Source organism: Eleutherodactylus coqui, chromosome 1 (assembly GCF_035609145.1).
Source record: "Eleutherodactylus coqui strain aEleCoq1 chromosome 1, aEleCoq1.hap1, whole genome shotgun sequence".
Classification (NCBI taxonomy): Eukaryota; Metazoa; Chordata; class Amphibia; order Anura; family Eleutherodactylidae; genus Eleutherodactylus; species Eleutherodactylus coqui.
In genome coordinates, this window is record NC_089837.1 from 511,555,604 (window position 1) to 511,575,061 (window position 19,458).

Below are 19,458 nucleotides of genomic sequence, written 5' to 3' on the forward strand. Positions count from 1 at the left end.
ACATGGGCGTATTGCGTAAAAAATACGCTGCCGTGCAGAATTTTGTAGATGGGCAAAATGACGACTACTAGCTGAAATAGCTTAGAGCCAGCTGTTTTCATTTCCAAGCAGCAGATGCAGGTAACCCTCCCCCTTCCCTTTTTTTTCAGCTCCCATAGGAATATATGGGAGCCTGCAGCGTTTTTTGTCAAAAGATAGGTCAAGACCTTTCTTTTAATGCCGCAAGAAAAATTGTCGACCGAAAAGAGTTGTCGATTTGATGGTTTTATGGCGCAATATTTTTCACGTGCCTATAAATCACCCATGTGAATGAATGTATTGGAATCCAATGCTTTACATGGTAGAAATTTTCAGCTGACATTTTATCGGGGCTAAATAGTTGCGATAAAATGCTGGTGTGAAAGAAGACTCTGAATATCAATGTTTTTATTTACTTACAGCAAGCAGAGTTCTTGAAAGCAGAGAGGAAACACAGAACTTAGTAGGAAGTTGCACAAACTTAATTTCCTTAAGGGCTTATTCACATGAGTGTATATTGGCTGCCATTTTCACGTCCGGCTGATTTATGTTTCCATCTGATGCACAGGCTCGGTGTATATGCCGTCAGTAGGGGAGACAGTTTAGCTCTGCTAAGCTGTCTCCCCCTTCCCTCCCCCTTGCCGGCTCACCTCCTCTCTCCTCACCTTCGGCTGTTTGCCAAGCTAAGTTTCCCCTCCCCGCCTCTTGTCCGCAGCCAGCAATGAGAGGGTGCGGGGTGGGGTGGAGCGTAGATCCACCACTGCCCCGCCCCCTTCCATTGCAAACAGTGGCAAGGGGCAGACAGGAGAGGGGGGGGGGAGTTTAGCAGTCCCGCTGCTTAACTCCCTCCCACCTCCCTTCTCCGACTGCTGTCAATGACTCCAATAGGAGTTAATGGCGGCAGACGTTGTCTGGGCAGGAAGATAGCTTTTATGTCACGGGAATACGTCTGTGTGATCTGATGCCTTGGAATCCAATGTATCAGATGGTGGCATATATCAGCCAGCTCTGATAACGCTGGCCGATATACGCTTGTGTGAATAAGCCCTAAGACTGACAACCACTTGTAGATCCGTGTAGATACCGGCGGATACTTTCTCATCTTAGATTCAGTTATTTGCTGTGTTTGGCTTCTTGCAGATTCTTCTGTTCGGGTTATAGAAGAAAAATTTGATCATGTCCTCGGCCAACATTTTTCCTAGGTCCTTGAGTAGGGAGGCTGTGGCTCTAGATGTATCCATTTCACATACAAGTCCACTCTCACACGGGCAGTACTTATAGAGCTCACCAAATGGCTGAAAGGAGAGATGATAGGGTTAATGAAGAGACTCATGACTCCTAGCCATCTGCCACTAACATGTAAGATCAGCGGTGGGAGACGCAGCGTGAGGTCGGGGGTCTCATTACTGAGAACCTCATGTCTGATGCTACACATCCAGTGTGATGTTATTCTGTGAATACTGATGTCACTGTGGGGCGTTTTACATCAGTTTTTGTGTATTTAACGCACAAGTGTCATCTGATTGCAATCCGTTTTTTTTTTGTTTTTTTTTTAAACAATTTCTTTTTATTGAAATAATGGTATAACAATGCCGGATATAAGGACATGCATATTAGCCACGCAGGGCCAGTTTGAGAATAACCATTCAGTTACAGACATCAGAATAAATATAACGCTTCTGTCATTTATAGCATACTTCCGGCCAGGTAACGGGGAGGACAATCAGGGGTATAGGCGGGGGGGGGGGGGGGGTGAGGGTGCGAAGTGTAACAAGAAACACCCCTAGGGGAACCGGGTATGATCAGGTGGGGTAGATTTAGGAAAAACAATTAGGGAAAACAATTTGGGAGAACAAACAGCAAGATGTTGTCTTTATATTGTGATGTGAACATAGGCAGATCCTTTATTTTAGGTTGCGGCGAAATCTGGATTGTCCTGAAAGCAAATCCATGGGGTCCAAAGGGCCGTGAAGTCGTCCCTGGTGTTGGCCTCCCACGCCAGGATCTCCTCAAACCGAAAGATTTGCGCTATCCTGTCTAACCACTGGCGGATTTGTGGAATCTCCTTCTCTTTCCAGAAGAGGGGTATCAGGAGTTTAGCTGCCATTAAAAGGATTGTAGGCAAACTTTTTTTTGAGGGTTTGAAATGGTTTGTGGGGAGCCAGATAAGTATCTCCTCCGGTCTAAAGGAGTAAGAGTTATGGCATATTTTGTTGATAATGTTGGTGACTGACCGCCAGTAGGGCTTAATTTTTGAACATTCCCACCAGATATGGAGGGCTGTCCCTTTTTCTTCCTCACATCTCCAGCAGACGTCTGTAGATGTCGGGTTCGTTTTGGAAGTTGTGACCGGGGTTCTATACCACCTGGTCAACAGCTTGTAAGAGTTTTCCTGTGTGCGAACGCATTTTGAGAACCCGTGGGAATTCCTCAGGACTTTTAGGGTATTTTCTCGACTGAGAGTAAGTCCCAGTTCTCTTTCCCATTCCCTCAAAAACCAGGGCCTTTCTGAGGCTTTTTGCAACAGAAGTCCTTTATAAAGATGTGTAACCAACTTTTTTGGTCGAGAGGGTAGGGAAGTATATGTCTCAAACCATGTCGGGTCCCTCGAGTTCTCAAGGTGGGTGGCTTGGAACTGTCTCAGTGAGCGATATAGAGTAGCCCTTTCCAAGAAGTTGCGCGGCGGTTGTGGGAGCCAGCTGTCTAGCTGCATCGGGTCTGTCAAAGTGGGGCCCTTAAGAATATCGTAAATTGTGGTGGATTGGAGTTTATCCCATATTCCTTCACTTCCCCGTGGTTTATTGGCTAGGATAGAGGGTATTATGGAAGCTGGTGTCATGGGGGGGGGGGGGGGGGGGGGACTTTGCACTTGTCATTCCCATCCGTGCATGTTTCAGTATCTTGATGGTGCATTTTGTGATAGGGTTAAGGTGCACATGTTTATCTTGTGTGAGACCATTAACCCAGAGCAGACCTTGGTTATCCTTCCCAAGTATTGTCCTTTCCATACAAAGTGTTGGGGAGGCAATTGTGTTATCTATTAAGAGGATCCATCTGGCGATGTGAATCGCCTTGTGGTATAGCTGGAGGTCTGGGAGTCCCGTACCTCCTTGGGGGCGCTTTTGGCTCAGGAATGAAAAGGCCAGTCTCGGATTATGCCCTCCCGAGATATAGTCACGGAACAATTTGTGCATTTGTGAGAAGAAGGTAGCGCGTAGGTCGATTGGCACCGAGTGCAATATATAAATAATGGGCGGGAGGATATATGTAGAAATAAGGTTTTTCCTACCTAGCCAGGAAATAAGTGGTATTTTTAGTTGGTCGAGCTGGTTCTTCACTTTTTTAATCAACGGGGTGTAGTTTGTGTCATATAGGAGGGAGGGGTTCGCCGTCAGGGTGATGCCTAGGTATTTAATTTTTGATGTGGGCCATTTGAACGCAAACTGTTCCCTCAGGTTGCTAACTGTGCGGGGAGGGGCCGTTGTATTTAGTATCTCCGACTTGTCATAATTGATTTTTAAATTGGACAACCTACCAAAATGTTCAAACGTCTCTACAAGCGCTGGCAGGGCCCTCCTGGGATTGGTGGCCATCACCAGGAGATCATCAGCGTAGGCTGCGGTGGTGTGGGTGGCCTCTCCTATTTGGAGGCCCTCAATATCTGGGTTCTGTCTGATATCTTGGAGTAACGTCTCCATCACTATGATGAAGAGAGTGGGCGATAATGGGCAGCCTTGCCTAGTGCCGATCTTGATGGGAAAGGGTTTGGATAACGTGCCATTGACCTGGACTCTCGCCGTCGGCTCAGAGTAGAGGGTGAAAATAGCTTTTATGAACGGCAGGGGGAATCCAAATCTAGACAGGGTGCTGTTGATGAAATTCCAGCTTACCCTGTCGAAGGCCTTCTCAGCATCTGTGGAGATTAGGATCAGTGGGCGTTTATTGTGTTTCGCGTAGTGGATAGCCTGAATTATTCGGGTTGTGTTAAATTTCCCCTCCCTACCTGGCACAAAACCTACCTGGTCTGGGCTTATCAATTTAGTCAGTAGGGGGGCCATCCTATGGGCGAGCAATTTCGCCCAAAGTTTAATATCTACATTCAGTAGGGAGATGGGGCGGTGATTTCCACAGGATTCTGGGTCCTTGCCCTCTTTGGGGATAAGCAATATGTAAGCCTCTTGGGCTTGCTTGGGTAGTACTGAGCCTGAGAGAAGGGAATTGCAGAGTTTGGTCAGTTGTGGGACAAGTATGTTGGCAAACTTTTTGTAGTAAGCAATGGGGAGCCCATCCGGGCCCGGGCTTTTCCCGTTCGGGATGGAGGTTAGGACTTCGGCTACTTCATTCTCCGTCGCTGGGTCTAAGAGCGAGGAGGCCTCTTCCTCAGTCAGTCCAGGTAATTTTAAATTATTTAGGAAGTTGTGCACGGTGTCCTGTTGGGCCCCGGTGTCCCTCTCTAGATTATATAAGGTGGTGTAGAATTTTTCAAATTCCGCAGCCACCTCTTCTGTAGATGTTACTGTGGCTCCCGTCGTTGTCTTGACCTGGGAAACAAAGTGTTTCTCTCGTTGTTTTTGGGTTAATCTTGTCATCGTTTTAGAACCTCTGTCGCCATGTATATATATCTTATATTTGGAGGTAAATAAAGTTTTAGCTGCTTTGACGTTTAAGGTGTTTTTCAACTTGTCCCTCAGGTCTTTAAGCTCTTTTAGTGTGTCGTTATTGGGACCTTCTTTATGCTGTGCCTCCTTATCTGAGATTTGGGTGAGTAGGGTATTGACCTCCTCCTCCCTCCGCCGCTTGACTCTGGTGCCCAGGGATATCAGCTCCCCCCTAATGTAAGCTTTATGTGCCTCCCAGATGAAGGGAACCGGTACCTCCGGGGAGTCATTAATCCGGAAGAATTCCTCCAGTTTCTCTGAGATACTCGTAACATTGTCCCCTCCACTGATCAGTGTGCAATTGAGGCACCAATTCCATTCTCTCCTCGGGAGACTATCCACAATCAGAGAGAGAAAGATAGGGGCATGATCTGATATGGTGATGGGGCCAATATCCGCTGAGGTAATCGCGTGCAAAAATCTGCCTGAGACCAACAAGTAGTCAATTCTGTGGTAGGTTGCATGTATGTGAGAGAAGTAGGTATATTCCCTGAGCCCGGGGTTCCTCAGCCTCCACGCGTCGCGCAGATTTGATTCAGCTAGTAGGCTTCTCAGTCTGCGGGTCAGCGTCTTGGGTGTCTGTGTAGCGCCCGAGGTGGTGTCTATCGTATGGTCTAATGCTATGTTAAAGTCACCTCCAACTATTTCCAAGCCTTCGGCAAATTCTTTGAATTTAGAAATAGTGCGTATTAGCCACTGGGCCTGATTTTTGTTTGGGGCGTATAGGTTAGCGAGAGAGATCACTCTGTGTGCCACTGTGCCTTTCAGGAATATGAATCTGCCGGCCGGGTCTGATTCAGACTTGGTGAGAATAAAAGGGATATTTTTGCTGATCGCGACGGAGACCCCCCTTGAGGCTGAGGAATGCGTGCTGTGGAACCATTGATTATAGTTATGGGTTGGGAGTTTGGGTATGCGATTGTGACGGAAGTGAGTTTCCTGTAGGAACATCACGTCCGGGCTATGTTTTTTGGTAAGGATAAATGTTTGTGCTCTCTTCTGGGGATTGTTCCAGCCTCTGACATTAAATGAGACAATTTTAACTTCCGCCATTATTCGACCATAGGGGAACTATTTTCTGTAGGGGGTCTGTCTTTTTCACATCTAAGATTTTGCTAACCATCTTGCTGTTCCAACTGGGGGTAAAAACATACTCCACGTGAAGTGGGAAAAAGAGGAAATTTGTTAGGCACGAGGTGGGGGGAGGGCCATTCCCAAAGGGACCCTGAACCTGTTCCTCACTCAGGGTCAAGGGAGGGGCGTTAGCCCCATGGCATCTCCTAGCCCTCGCGTACTTGGGGGGTGGGTGGACACGCACCTTGTCGGTTTGGTGCGACCCCCGGTAACCACATAAACCTAAATTGATCAAAATTTTTTTTTCCTTTTTTTAAACATTTTCAAACCGTAAGTTTTGTTAAGTTATGAAACTAGCAAACATTATAGACTGGACACAGATCCGCACACTTTGGAAGAAAAAATACAGTGTGCATTTACATCACATTAAACATTAAACAAACTGTGTAGGTCTAGGCCATGCAACGGACGCGCAGGGTGCCGGCAGAACCAGGCAGCGGTGTCTAATCAGCTGACTAGCAATATGTAAGGGGAGAGCAGGAGGGAGCAGAGGGGGGGGGAGTCCCCTCCCCCCACCCCCCCAGCGCAGCCCCCATCCCCAGCGCCCGTCCCACGCCCAGACCCCCGCATATTCACCGTGAACCGGTTAGTTGCCTCCTCCTTCACTCCTGCATCCCGGCCCCTCCGACCTCCTCGATAGATCTGTCTGTTATCTTGTTTAGCTGGTGGAAGAGAAAAGAAGGGAGGGAGGGGGGGAGAGAACGAAAGAGATATCGTTCCGAGTCATTTGAAGAAAGGAAGGTGGGCCGTCCTCAGGCCTCCGCCTGCTGTTTTTTCTTTTGCCTAGGAGTTTTCGGAGGCTTGTTAATCGTCCATTGCTCGGAAGCCTTCAATTGGGGCAAACGTGCTTTAGGTTGGAATGGCAGCCAGGATGGAATTGCAATAGGTGTTATTCCAAGCTTTTCCCACGCCTTCTCGAGGTCGCTTGGTGATCTGATGGTAATCTGCTGTCCATCTTTAAAGGTCGCAAGACCAAACGGGAAAAGCCATCTGATCGGGAGTTTTTTAATGCGTAGGGCTTCCGTCAGGGGTTTAAGTAAGCGTCTTTTAGCCAGGGTGCTGGGGGCGATATCCTGAAAAATAAGGATTTTATGGTCTTCAAAGAAGATCTCACTTGTTTCTCTGGCCTTATGCAGTATTGCTGAGGTGTCCACGAAGCTCAGGAGGCCGCAGACGACGTCCCTTGGTTCAGTAGCCATTGGTTTGAGTCTCAGAGCTCTATGTATCCGCTCAATCACGATTTTACCAGTTCTATCTTCGCCTAGCAGGGACTGAAATATTTGCATAGCAGTCGAGTTTAGTGCTTCTGTGGCTATTGATTCTGGCAGACCCCTAAAACGGATATTTTTCCTGCGGCTCCTGTTCTCCTGGTCCTCAATAAGGAGCATCGCATGGTTCAATTGGTCTTGCTGTTCTGTTAGGGCGTCTTGGAGGGCTGTGTTATGTTGCATCAGTTCTTGTTGTGCATTCTCCAAGTCCTCCACCCTGTGGCCAATTTGTTTCACCTCAGATTTTATGTCCGCCAACTCTTTCATTACCGGAGAGATTGTCTGACTCAGGATTTCTTTAAGGAAAGATCGTGAGATCGGTTCCCTGTCCATGTCCTCATTGTGGTCCGGAGTAATAGAGGTGCTTTCTATGTCTGAGTCCTCTCTGTGTTGGCCAGTAGCGCCTTCTTGTGGAGCTCTCTGTCGCCGTGCCGCCGGAGAGCTGTGCTTTTTCTTAAGGAATTTATCCATCTTTGCTTGGCTTTTGTCAACCCTGGGCGCCTCCGCGTGCTCCCTACTTTTATCTCTCCCAATTTTCACCATAGCGCGACCTCAGATTAGAATACTGTATTATTCGTTTGCGCGGCGGTCCGACCAGCTCGGTTTGAAGTGGTTACATGGGTCCCTGGGGGTCTTTCTTTACATGGCGAACATTAACTGCCCATCTTGTCCGGTTCGGGGCGTTCTACTCGACTGCACCCTCGATGCTTAGGGAGGAACACCTCTCTGTGTCTGCGGCGTCCGCTGTTCGGGAGGGGCAAGTGGGAGGCAACGTTCACGTTTCAATGCAAGTCCGGCAGAGATTCTCCCAGGGGGGGGGGGAATATGGCGGTTGTCCGCTCAGGTGTCCACTCTCTGGTGCCGTCCCGTTGCCCTCTGTTAGTAACTTTGATGCTGTTACCCTGCAGGTGTGTAGGCTGTGGGCTGCCTGCCAGTGGGGTTTCAGTCCCACTTTGTGCAGTTGATCCTGCCAGGGACTTCTGCGTGGGGTTCGGCGGCTCAGTGTGGCGATCTTCCTGTCCCTTGCTCTGTCCCCCACATTAATGCTTTTGGCCCTTCGGGGTGTTGGTGGTTGCAAGGGGGGAGGGAGTGAGCAATGGCTGCTGACCACGTCTCTGTGTCCCCGTTCCTCCGGCCGACAGCTCCGTGAGGTGAGGTGGATGGGGGGGGTGGGGGGGGGAGGACGTGTTCTGCTTCTGCAGGAGCTCCCTCCTGCTCTGATGTCAAGGGGTGCTGTGGGCCTACTCACTGATGCAGGCCTGCCGCTGCCTCCTCTGCCCGTTCCCCAGCGCAGTCCAGGCCTCCAGCAGCTGCTCCTCCACTCTCACCGCTTTCCCGCTGCGTTTTTTTCTCCTTCTTCCGCGGCCGGCCTTCACTTCCGGTCGGCCGCGAGTATTAATTTAGTCCCAGGCTTCAGCCGGGCCTGTAGGCCGCAAAATCGCAGCACCAGCTAGAGACCCGCGGAAGGTCTCTAATTGAAGCTTGGGGTCCGGTGGTGTCAGCGGTGCCGTTATCGGCGGCGTAGGTGCCTGTGTTCGGGCTAGAAAGCCGACGGCGCGGTCCTGCTGCCTGGAGCTCAGGTAAATGCGTGTGCTCCGGCTGCCGGTTAGCCACGCCCCCTGCAGTCCGCTTTTCACATGGCTGAAAAAACAATGCGAGGTGACCCAACTGGTAGAATTTAAACCTCCCATTGAATTCAACGAGTGTTGAAAAAACAAGCACAGAACTCACTCCCCGCCATGCAAGAGCATTGTAAGAGAATCCCACCAGAGCCGGACGTGCCGCAACTATTGTTCATAAGCACCATCGGTCTGGGTCAGAAACTGCACATATAAGTGAACCCAGTGGCTGTAAGAGTCTGGGAAAAATGCCCCATTATCACTGTGTGTTTGCGCGGGGTCCATGCGTTTTTGATGCATGTGTATATTTTTTGCATCCGTATTTACTGCGTTTTTCAGACGTGTAAAAAAAAAAAAAAAAACAAGGAGCAACCCCCCCCCTCCCCCCCCCCCCCCCCACACACACACACTGTCTCCTGGCAACATGTATAAAAAGCAGTGAATGCATGATCCCACTGACTACAATTAATGATTTTACACTTCTGAATCCACCAATGCAAATCAATGGGATTGTATGCTGTCCGTTGAAAATACAGCTGCAATAGGGATAGATAATACGCCCCTTTGAATTGTTCTAATGGGTCCAAGTCTTGTCCAAATTCTGTCAGTTTTTAAACTGGGATAGAACTTAAAGGGGTTGTCCCGCGGCAGCAAGTGGGTCTATACATTTCTGTATGGCCATATTAATGCACTTTGTAATGTACATTGTGCATTAATTATGAGCCATACAGAAGTTATAAAAAGTTTTATACTTACCTGCTCCGTTGCTAGCGTCTTCGTCTCCATGGTGCCGACTAATTTTCGGCCTCCGATGGCCAAATTAGCCGCGCTTGCGCAGTCCGGGTCTTCTGCTGTCTTCTATGGGGCCGCTCGTGCAGAATGCCGGCTCCGTGTAGCTCCGCTTCGTCACGTGCCGATTCCAGCCAATCAGGAGGCTGGAATCGGCAATGGACCGCACAGAAGCCCTGTGGTCCACGGAGACAGAGGATCCCGGCGGCCATCTTCAGCAGGTGAGTATGAAGACGCCGGACCGCCGGGATTCAGGTAAGCGCTCTCCTGTTTGTTTTTTTAACCCCTGCATCGGGGTTGTCTCGCGCCGAACGGGGGGGGGGGGGGGGGGGGGGGGGTTAAAAAAAACAAAAAACCCGTTTCGGCGCGGGACAACCCCTTTAAATGATAAAATCCTCCGTGTGAATAAGCCCTTATAGCAGTTTTTCAATGCAGTTTTTGGGCACTCAGCTTGTAGAGATGGAACACAAGGTTTTAGGGTGCATCTAAAATTGAGGTAATTTGCAGTAAAAGCTCCTGGCACATCACTGCTGAATGTACAAGCACCCCACCGTGTATCTATTCATACACTTCCAGGAGGAATAAAGGAGGAACAGCTTCATGTAGAGTTCCAGTATAAGATACTTCTTGCCTTGCAGCACAAAAAACCCACTGCGATCGCTAAATGCCCTCAATGGGGGCGGCGGCAGCAGCGCCAGCCCCAGGGAATGCATTGGGAGTATATCGTGGACTTCTGTCACAGCTGTGGCAGGGATTTCCTTCATTGATGAATGGCTAAGCACTGCCTGTAATTGGCTGAGCAAACAGCCAATCAGCACAGCCCTTTCAGGAGGCGGGGATTTTAAAATCTCAACCTCCTGAAAAAGCTTGACAGCAGTGCAGGGGAGCCAGCCGGGGGACACGCCTAAGTGGCGGAGAGGTGAGTATATAATTTATTTTTTTTTCACCAGCTAGGGATGATTTCAGGGAAGGGCTTATATTTAGAGATGAGCGAGTATACTCGCTAAGGGCAAGTGATCTCTCGAGCATTGCCCTTAGCGAGTACCTGCCCACACGGGAGCAAAGATTCGGCAGCAGGCGGGGAGCTGCGGGGGAGAGCGGGGAGGAACGGAGGGGAGATCTTATACACACATAACACCATAACTTTACATTAAAATCTCTAAAACAACAACGGGCCTATTGGAGAGTACCTTAGTCCGTAAACCAACGGCGACAAACACCTTATTGCACTTCGAAAGCCACCACCCATGGCCGTTGAAGAGTGGCATTCCAAAGGGCCAGTTCCTTAGAACGAAAAGGAACTGCTCCAACCCGGGTGAATACGAAAGAAGGGCAGATGAGATGGCCTCCAGATCCCACAATAGAGGTTACCCACAGACTGTTATCAACAAAGCAAGACAGTCATTGGCTGAAATACCACGGAATGAGCTTCTTCAACGCAGAAAAGATAGACCCGAAAAGGATCAAGGAAATACTATCCGCTTGATAGGCACTTTTGATGTAGAGAACAGGGATGTGAGAAAAAGAAACTCCAAATATTGGCATCTACTCAGGAAGGATCAAGACCTCACAGGCTGTCTCTATGAAAAACCATCAATAACCTACAGAAGAGGTAGGAATTTACGTGACAGATTAGTGCATAGTCATTTCACACAAACCATGGAGAATCCCACTTGGCTGAATTGGAATCCACCGAAGGGATCATTCCCGTGTTCACGGTGCCACACCTGTCCATATATGGAAAAAACAAAAACATTCCGAAGCGCAACAACGGGCCAGGAATATGAAATCTGAGATTTCATTGATTGCCGCTCTACAGCGGTGGTCTATTTAGTCACCTGCCCATGCCCACGTAATTACGTGGGCAAGACTTTACAACAGCTCAGAAGAAGAATTCTCTCTCACGTGGGCAATATTAACCGGAATGAAAAAACGAGCATGGCAATCCATGTACATGAGGTCCATGGCGGTAACCCACTTGTCTTAAAATTCAGAGGTGTTGAAATAATAAGACCCAACGGCCAAAGAGGTGACGTTGACCATAAACTTTTGCAGAAGGAAACAAGATGGATAGACCGCTTGAGAACTATGGCACCCGAAGGACTGAATGAGGCCCTGTAATTTATATGACAACTAGAGATGAGCGAGCACCAAAATGCTCGGGTGCTCGTTACTCGGGACGAAATTATCGCGATGCTCGAGGGTTCGTTTCGAGTAACGAACCCCATTGAAGTCAATGGGCGACCCGAGCATTTTTGTATATCGCCGATGCTCGCTAAGGTTTTCATGTGTGAAAATCTGGGCAATTCAAAAAAGTGATGGGAACGACACAGCAACGGATAGGGAAGGCGAGGGGCTACATGTTGGGCTGCATCTCAAGTTCCCAGGTCCCACTATTAAGCCACAATAGCGGCAAGAGTGGGCCCCCAACCCCCCAACAACTTTTACTTCTGAAAAGCCCTCATTAGCAATGCATACCTTAGCTAAGCACCACACTACCTCCAACAAAGCACAATCACTGCCTGCATGACACTCCGCTGCCACTTCTCCTGGGTTACATGCTGCCCAACCCCCACCCCCCACCCCCGCACGACAGTGTCCACAGCGCACACCGAACTGTCCCTGCCCAGCCTTCAGCTGCCCTCATGCCACGCCACACTCATGTCTATTTATAAGTGCGTCTGCCACAGGAAAAGCAGGCACACACTGCAGAGGGTTGGCATGGCTCGGCAGCGACCCTCTTTAAAAGGGGTGGGGCGATAGCCCACAATGCTGTACAGAAGCAATGAGAAATCCAATCCTGTGCCACCTCCATCTGGAGCTGCACACGTGGGCATAGCAATGGGGAACCTATGTGCCACACACTATTCATTCTGTCAAGGTGTCTGCATGCCCCAGTCAGACCAGGCTTTTTAATTCATAGACACAGGCAGGTACAACTCCCTATTGTGAAGTCCCTGTGGACCGACAGCATGGGTGGCTCCCTGGAACCCACCGGTGGTACAAAAAAATATCCCATTGCAGTGCCCAACACAGCTGAGGTAGTAATGTCGTGCTTAATACAGGTGGGCTTCGGCCCACACTGCATGCCCCAGTCAGACTGGGGTTCTTTACAAGTGGACAGATGTAGGTTAAACTCCGTGTGCACCTACAGCATGGGTGGCTCCCTGGAACCCACCGGCGGTACATAAAAATATCCCATTGCATTGCCCAACACAGCTGAGGTAGTAATGTCGTGCTTAATGCAGGTGGGCTTCGGCCCACACTGCATGCCCCAGTCAGACTGGTAATATGTACCTTAACAGTAACCTCGTTGGTGGTAATGTGGTGGTGACTGCGGACCTGGTAGCGCGGTTTTATGTAGTTGGTTTTCGGAATGTGTCCAGGATTAAGTGGGCCGTGGCGGGGGGATGGTGGTGGTGCTCTCTTGTTGTGTCGTTAAAGGTGAAATTCTTGGACTGCCACCAGACGGACCAATGCAAAGGTATTTGCCAAGAATGTTTTCATTGTTGGAGGAGGAGGGGGATGTTTTGGAGGCACTATGTGTCCTCTACACGTGTCCGTGGATATATGCACCTTAACAGTAACAGCGTTGGTGGGAAATGGCCTCGCCGCCATCATGTCTTTGTGAAGCCTCTGTTTCCACACCCCAGTGACATACCATTAGCAGCGGTATAGGCAGAGCCCAGAATTATTAACATTTCAGCGGTAGCATTAGGGACAGGCCCCACTAACATATCACTAGTAGCAGTATAGGGGGAGCGCAGTCTTAGTTCCATTTCAGTAATAGTAGCACTCAAGACAGGCCCCAGTAACATTCCCATTGCAGCAGTTTAGGGAGATAACAGTCTCTTTCACATTTCAGTAGCTGCAGTATAGACAAGGCCCCAGTTACATTTATGTAGCTAAAGTGTAGGCCAACCCCACACACCTTTCTGTACCATGAGTGCAGGCGAAGAACATAGAAATTACTATGATTACACTGTAGGTGAGGGCCCCAAAAAATTGGTGTACCAACAGTAGTAATGTACCTCTGAAAAAATTGGCCATGCCCAACCAAGATGGCAGGTGAAACCCATTAATCGCTTTGGTTAATGTGGCTTAAGTGGTAACTAGGCCTGGAGGCAGCCCAGTTTAACGAAAAATTGGTTCAAGTTAAAGTTTCAACGCTTTTAAGAGCATTGAAACGTATAAAAATTGTTTAGAAAAATTATATGAGTGAGCCTTGTGGCCCTAAGAAAAATTGCCCGTTCGGTGTGATTACGTGAGGTTTCAGGAGGAGGAGCAGGAGGAGGAGGAGGAATATTATACACAGATTGATGAAGCAGAAATGTCCCCGTTTTGGATGGTGAGAGAGAACGATGCTTCCATCCGCGGGTGCAGCCTACGTATTGCTTAGGTATCGCTGCTGTCCGCTGGTGGAGAAGAGAAGTCTGGGGAAATCCAGGCTTTGTTCATCTTGATGAGTGTTAGCCTGTCGGCACTGTCGGTTGACAGACGGGTACGCTTATCGATGATGATTCCCCCAGCCGCACTAAACACCCTCTCTGACAGGACGCTAGCCGCAGGACAAGCAAGCACCTCCAGGGCATACAGCGCGAGTTCAGGCCACGTGTCCAGCTTCGACACCCAGTAGTTGTAGGTGGCAGAGGCGTCACGGAGGACGGTCGTGCGATCGGCTACGTACTCCCTCGCCATCCTTTTACAGTGCTCCCGCCGACTCAGCCTTGACTGGGGAGCGGTGACACAGTCTTGCTGGGGAGCCATAAAGCTGTCCAGGGCCTTAAAGACTGTTGCACTGCCTGTGCTGTACATGCTGCTCGATCTCCGCACCTCCCCTGCTACCTGGCCCTCGGAACTGCGCCTTCTGCCACTAGCGCTGTCGGATGGGAATTTTACCATCAGCTTGTCCGCCAGGGTCCTGTGGTATAGCAACACTCTCAAACCCCTTTTCTCTTCGGGAATGAGAGTGGAAAGGTTTTCCTTATACCGTGGGTCGAGCAGTGTGTACACCCAGTAATCCGTAGTGGCCAGAATGCGTGTAATGCGAGGGTCACGAGAAAAGCATCCTAACATGAAGTCAGCCATGTGTGCCAGGGTACCTGTACGCAACACATGGCTGTCTTCACTAGGAAGATCACTTTCAGGATCCTCCTCCTCCTCCTCCTCCTCGTCCTCAGGCCATACACACTGAAAGGATGACAGGCAAGCAGCATGGGTACCGTCAGCAGTGGGCCAAGCTGTCTCTTCCCCCTCCTCCTCATCCTCCTCATGCTCCTCCTCCTCCTCCTGAACGGGCTGAGATATAGACAGGAGGGTGCTCTGACTATCCAGCGACATACTGTCTTCTCCCGTCTGCCTTAATGCTTTGCAGGGAACTTCTCAAGATGCATAGCAGAGGAATGGTGACGCTAATAATTGCAGAATCGCCGCTCACCACCTGGGTAGACTGCTCAAAGTTTCCAAGGACCTGGCAGATGTCTGCCAACCAGGCCCACTCTTCTGAATATAATTGAGGAGGCTGACTCCCACTGCGCCGCCCATGTTGGAGTTGGTATTCCACTATAGCTCTACGCTGCTCATAGAGCCTGGCCAACATGTGGAGCGTAGAGTTCCACCATGTGGGCACGTTGCACAGCAGTCGGTGCACTGGCAGATTAAACCGATGTTGCAGGGTCCGCAGGGTGGCAGCGTCCATGTGGGACTTGCGGAAATGTGCGCAGAGCCGGCGCACCTTTACGAGCAGGTCTGACAAGCATGGGTAGCTTTTCAGAAAGCGCTGAACCACCAAATTAAAGACGTGGGCCAGGCATGGCACGTGCGTGAGGCTGCCGAGCTGCAGAGCCGCCACCAGGTTACGGCCGTTGTCACACACGACCATGCCCGGTTGGAGGCTCAGCGGCGCAAGCCAGCGGTCGGTCTGCTCTGTCAGACCCTGCAGCAGTTCGTGGGCCGTGTGCCTCTTATCTCCTAAGCTGAGTAGTTTCTGCACGGCCTGCTGACACTTGCCCACCGCTGTGCTGCCACGACGCGCGACACCGACTGCTGGCGACGTGCTGCTGCTGACACATCTTGATTGCGAGACAGAGGTTGCGTTGGAGGAGGAGGGTGCTTTAGTGGAGGAAGCATACACCGCCGCAGATGCCACCACCGAGCTGGGGCCCGCAATTCTGGGGGTGGGTAGGACGTGAGCGGTCCCAGGCTCTGACTCTGTCCCAGCCTCCACTAAATTCACCCAATGTGCCGTCAGGGAGATGTAGTGGCCCTGCCCACCTGTGCTTGTCCACGTGTCCGTTGTTAAGTGGACCTTGGCAGTAACCGCGTTGGTGAGGGCGCGTACAATGTTGCGGGAGACGTGGTCGTGCAGGGCTGGGACGGCACATCGGGAAAAGTAGTGGCGACTGGGAACTGAGTAGCGCGGGGCCGCCGCCATCATACTTTTGAAGGACTCCGTTTCCACAACCCTATACGGCAGCATCTCAAGGCTGATAAATTTGGCTATGTGGACGGTTAACGCTTGAGCGTGTGGGTGCGCGGCGGCGTACTTGCGCTTGCGCTCAAACACTTGCGCTAGCGACGGCTGGACGGTACGGTGCGAGACATTGGTGGATTGGGCCGAGGACAGCGGAGGTGAGGGTGTGGGTGCAGGCCAGGAGACGGTAGTGCCTGTGTCCTCAGAGCGGGGTTGGATCTCAGTGGCAGGTTGGGGCACAGGGGGAGAGGCAGCGGTGCAAACCGGAGGCGGTGAATGGCCTTCGTCCCACCTTGTGGGGTGCTTGGCCATCATATGTCTGCGCATGCTGGTGGTGGTGAGGCTGTTGGTGGTGGCTCCCCGGCTGATCTTGGCGTGACAAAGGTTGCACATCACTGTTCGTCGGTCGTCAGGCGTCTCTGTGAAAAACTGCCAGACCTTAGAGCACCTTGGCCTCTGCAGGGTGGCATGGCGCGAGGGTGCGCTTTGGGAAACAGTTGGTGGATTATTCGGTCTGGCCCTGCCTCTACCCCTGGCCACCGCACTGCCTCTTGCAACCTGCGCTGCTGCTGCCTTTGCCTCCCCCTCTGAAGACCTGTCCTGAGTAGGCGTTGCAAACCAGGTGGGGTCAGTCACCTCATCGTCCTGCTGCTCTTCCTCAGAATCCTCTGTGCGCTCCTCCCTCGGACTTACTGCCCTTACTACTACCTCACCGATAGACAACTGTGTCTCATCGTCATCATCCTCCTCAACCACTGAAAGGTCTTGAGACAGTTGCCGGAAGTCCCGGAAGTCCCGGACCCCGGGAACTTTCGAATGGTTGGGCATCAGTGACGATAAACTCCTCTGGTGGGAGAGGAGCCACTGCTGCCCAATCTGAGCAGGGGCCCGAGAACAGTTCCTGGGAGTCTTCCCGCTCCTGAGCATGTGTCATTGTAGTGGAGTGAGGAGGCTGGGAGGAAGGAGGAGCAGCAGACAGAGGATTCGGATTTGCAGCAGTGGACGGCGCAGAACTGTGGGTGGACGATAGGTTGCTCGAAGCACTTTCTGCCATCCACGACAGGACCTGCTCACACTGCTCATTTTCTAATAAAGGTCTCCCGCGTGGACCCATTAATTGTGCGATGAATGTGGGGACGCCAGACACGTGCCTCTCTCCTAATCGCGCAGCAGTCGGCTGCGATACACCTGGATCAGGAGTTCGGCCTGTGCCCATACTCTCACTTGGCCCTCCGCGTCCTCGGCCGCGTCCACGTCCTCTAGGCCTACCCCTACCCCTCAGCATGCTATATTACCAGTGATTTGATTTCCCAGGCAGGAAATAAATTGGCGCAAGCCTGCTGTTAAACTTAGCTGGCTGCGTATAATTTTGTTTAAGTTCTTCACCCAGCACACACGTACCCAGAACGCTGAGGACTGTCAGAGGCAGGCCAAATAGAATTTTTTCCCTTTTTTTTAAAGGAAAGGCCCACTGCGTATATTCAATCAATAATAAATGTGTTGTGGCCCTGCAATGTGTCACAGAACTGCAGTGTTGCAGAGTTATTAACTACAGCAGAGCGGTGATTTCCCAGGCAGGAAATAAATTGGCGCAAGCCTGCTGTTAAACTTAGCTGGCTGCGTATTTTTTTCTTTAAGTTCTCCACCCAGCACACACGTACCCAGAACGCTGAGGACTGCTCCGGCACCAGCAGCACTGTCCCTCAGCTATCTCACAAGGCATCTGAGGCGAGCCGCGGGAGGGGCCGACTTTTATACTCGGGTGACATCTGATCTCCCCAGCCACTCACAGCAGGGGGGTGGTATAGGGCTGGAACATCACAGGGGGAAGTTGTAATGCCTTCCCTGTCTTTCAATTGGCCAGAAAAGCGCGCTAACGTCTCAGAGAGGAAACTGAAAGTAACCCGAACATCGCGTGGTACTCGTTACGAGTAACGAGCATCCCGAACATGCTAATATTCGCCCGAGCATCAAGCTCGGACGAGTACGTTCGCTCATCTCTAATGACAACCAATACAGGCAAAATATGTTATGATCTCCCTGATAACAAACTACCGCTTGTGAATAAACCTGTTAATACGGGGAAATGTGGCATGAATATTTCTCTTTAGGTAGTAACAGTTACCATCTAAAATTACCATGTTAATGGATTATTGTCAGCTATATGAAACACTACTTTATAAAACCAATTAAGGTTTAATGCATATAGGGAACGCAGAATTTTACCTATAATCATTGAAAATGGAGCACCAAGTACACATATATGTAAAATAAGTCCCACTAGAGTCTGGTACTCTTATTGATCTCAAGCGCTATCTAACATGGAGTATAAAGCGAATAGATACCATGTGTCCGTTTTCTTTATCACCTACTTCTGAACACATATTCCTGGTTCTAAGTGTACCCTGACCGCTAGTGTTTTGACACCAAGGGTTATTAATTTAAAGGCATGATTCCATCATGGTTAGGGATACAGTCAGTTAAATCAGGGGACATATTCCAGAGACACAAATCACTAAATCCCGATATAACCTTACCGCACACGCGCGGGTTATTCCCCGACAATATATGGTTATGTTGCAGGACCTTACATATGCAGGGATCCTGTCAGCCAAGCCTTGGATTGTTAACAGCACTCGGGCATGCTCATCCATCAGAGGCATATATAACTAAGTCCCATTTAGACCCCACTGCGCAGGACTTCACATATGCAGGGATCCTGTCAGTCAAGCCTTGGATTGTTAATAGCGCTCGGGCGCGGACATCCAGCAGAGGCACATATGACTAAGTCCCGTTTAGATCCTACTATACATGCGCTGCTTCTCCCTGGCATTATATGAGAATCAGGCATGGCAAGTAAGGAGGAGGCTTGTCCGGCAGGTGGTTTCACCATTGGCTGATAGCCTAGCGAATCATGCGAGCAGATGGGCGGAGCCTCCCATTCATAAGGGAGGCTCGGCATGGACCTTACCAGGGATGTCAGTAGGGTCTAGGACGCCGTGAAGTGCAGACATAGAGGTGTTTGAGGAGTGCAGGGCTCTTGCTGGAGGCTACAATCAGGCATAGTCTCTATCAACTCGAGGGCGTGAATGCACGTCCAGACTTCTAATTAGATAAGCACAGATTGCCCATAAGTGATATGTTATCTGAATTTCTCAGGGCTTTATCTGTACTATCTTAAGTGCATGATCTGACGACTATCAGTTCTCCAAGCCTAATAACGGAGCCCTTAACACTGTTATAGCAAACAGTACGATCTTTAGCCATTGGGCATAAACACGGTGGGGATGTGTGTATAAGCATCAAATACCACATCACCCACATATTTGGTGCAAGTGCCAACATCGGCTTTGATCGCAAAAAGAGGGGATATCCCTGCATAATTGAGTTACACTCCTCAACCCTCTTAACTACTCCATCACAAGTATTAGAAACACGTCTGGCTATTCTTGCCCAGGCAATTATACTACTATGTTAAATACAGTATAAATCAGTGGTAT

At 50.1% G+C, this 19,458-nt stretch overlaps 1 protein-coding gene across 2 annotated transcripts in view; it reads right to left on the reverse strand.

Moving 5' to 3' along the window:
- Positions 1–409: 409 nt before the first annotated feature.
- Positions 410–19,458, reverse strand: part of LOC136614437 (leucine-rich colipase-like protein 1) — a 167,757-nt gene continuing 148,708 nt past the window's right edge. For both annotated transcript variants that reach the window (XM_066594113.1, XM_066594112.1), the window contains one exon: positions 410–1,313. In XM_066594113.1, the coding sequence (XP_066450210.1) occupies positions 1,128–1,313 (186 nt within the window). In that variant the 3' untranslated portion in view covers positions 410–1,127. The remainder of the gene's footprint in view (positions 1,314–19,458) is intronic.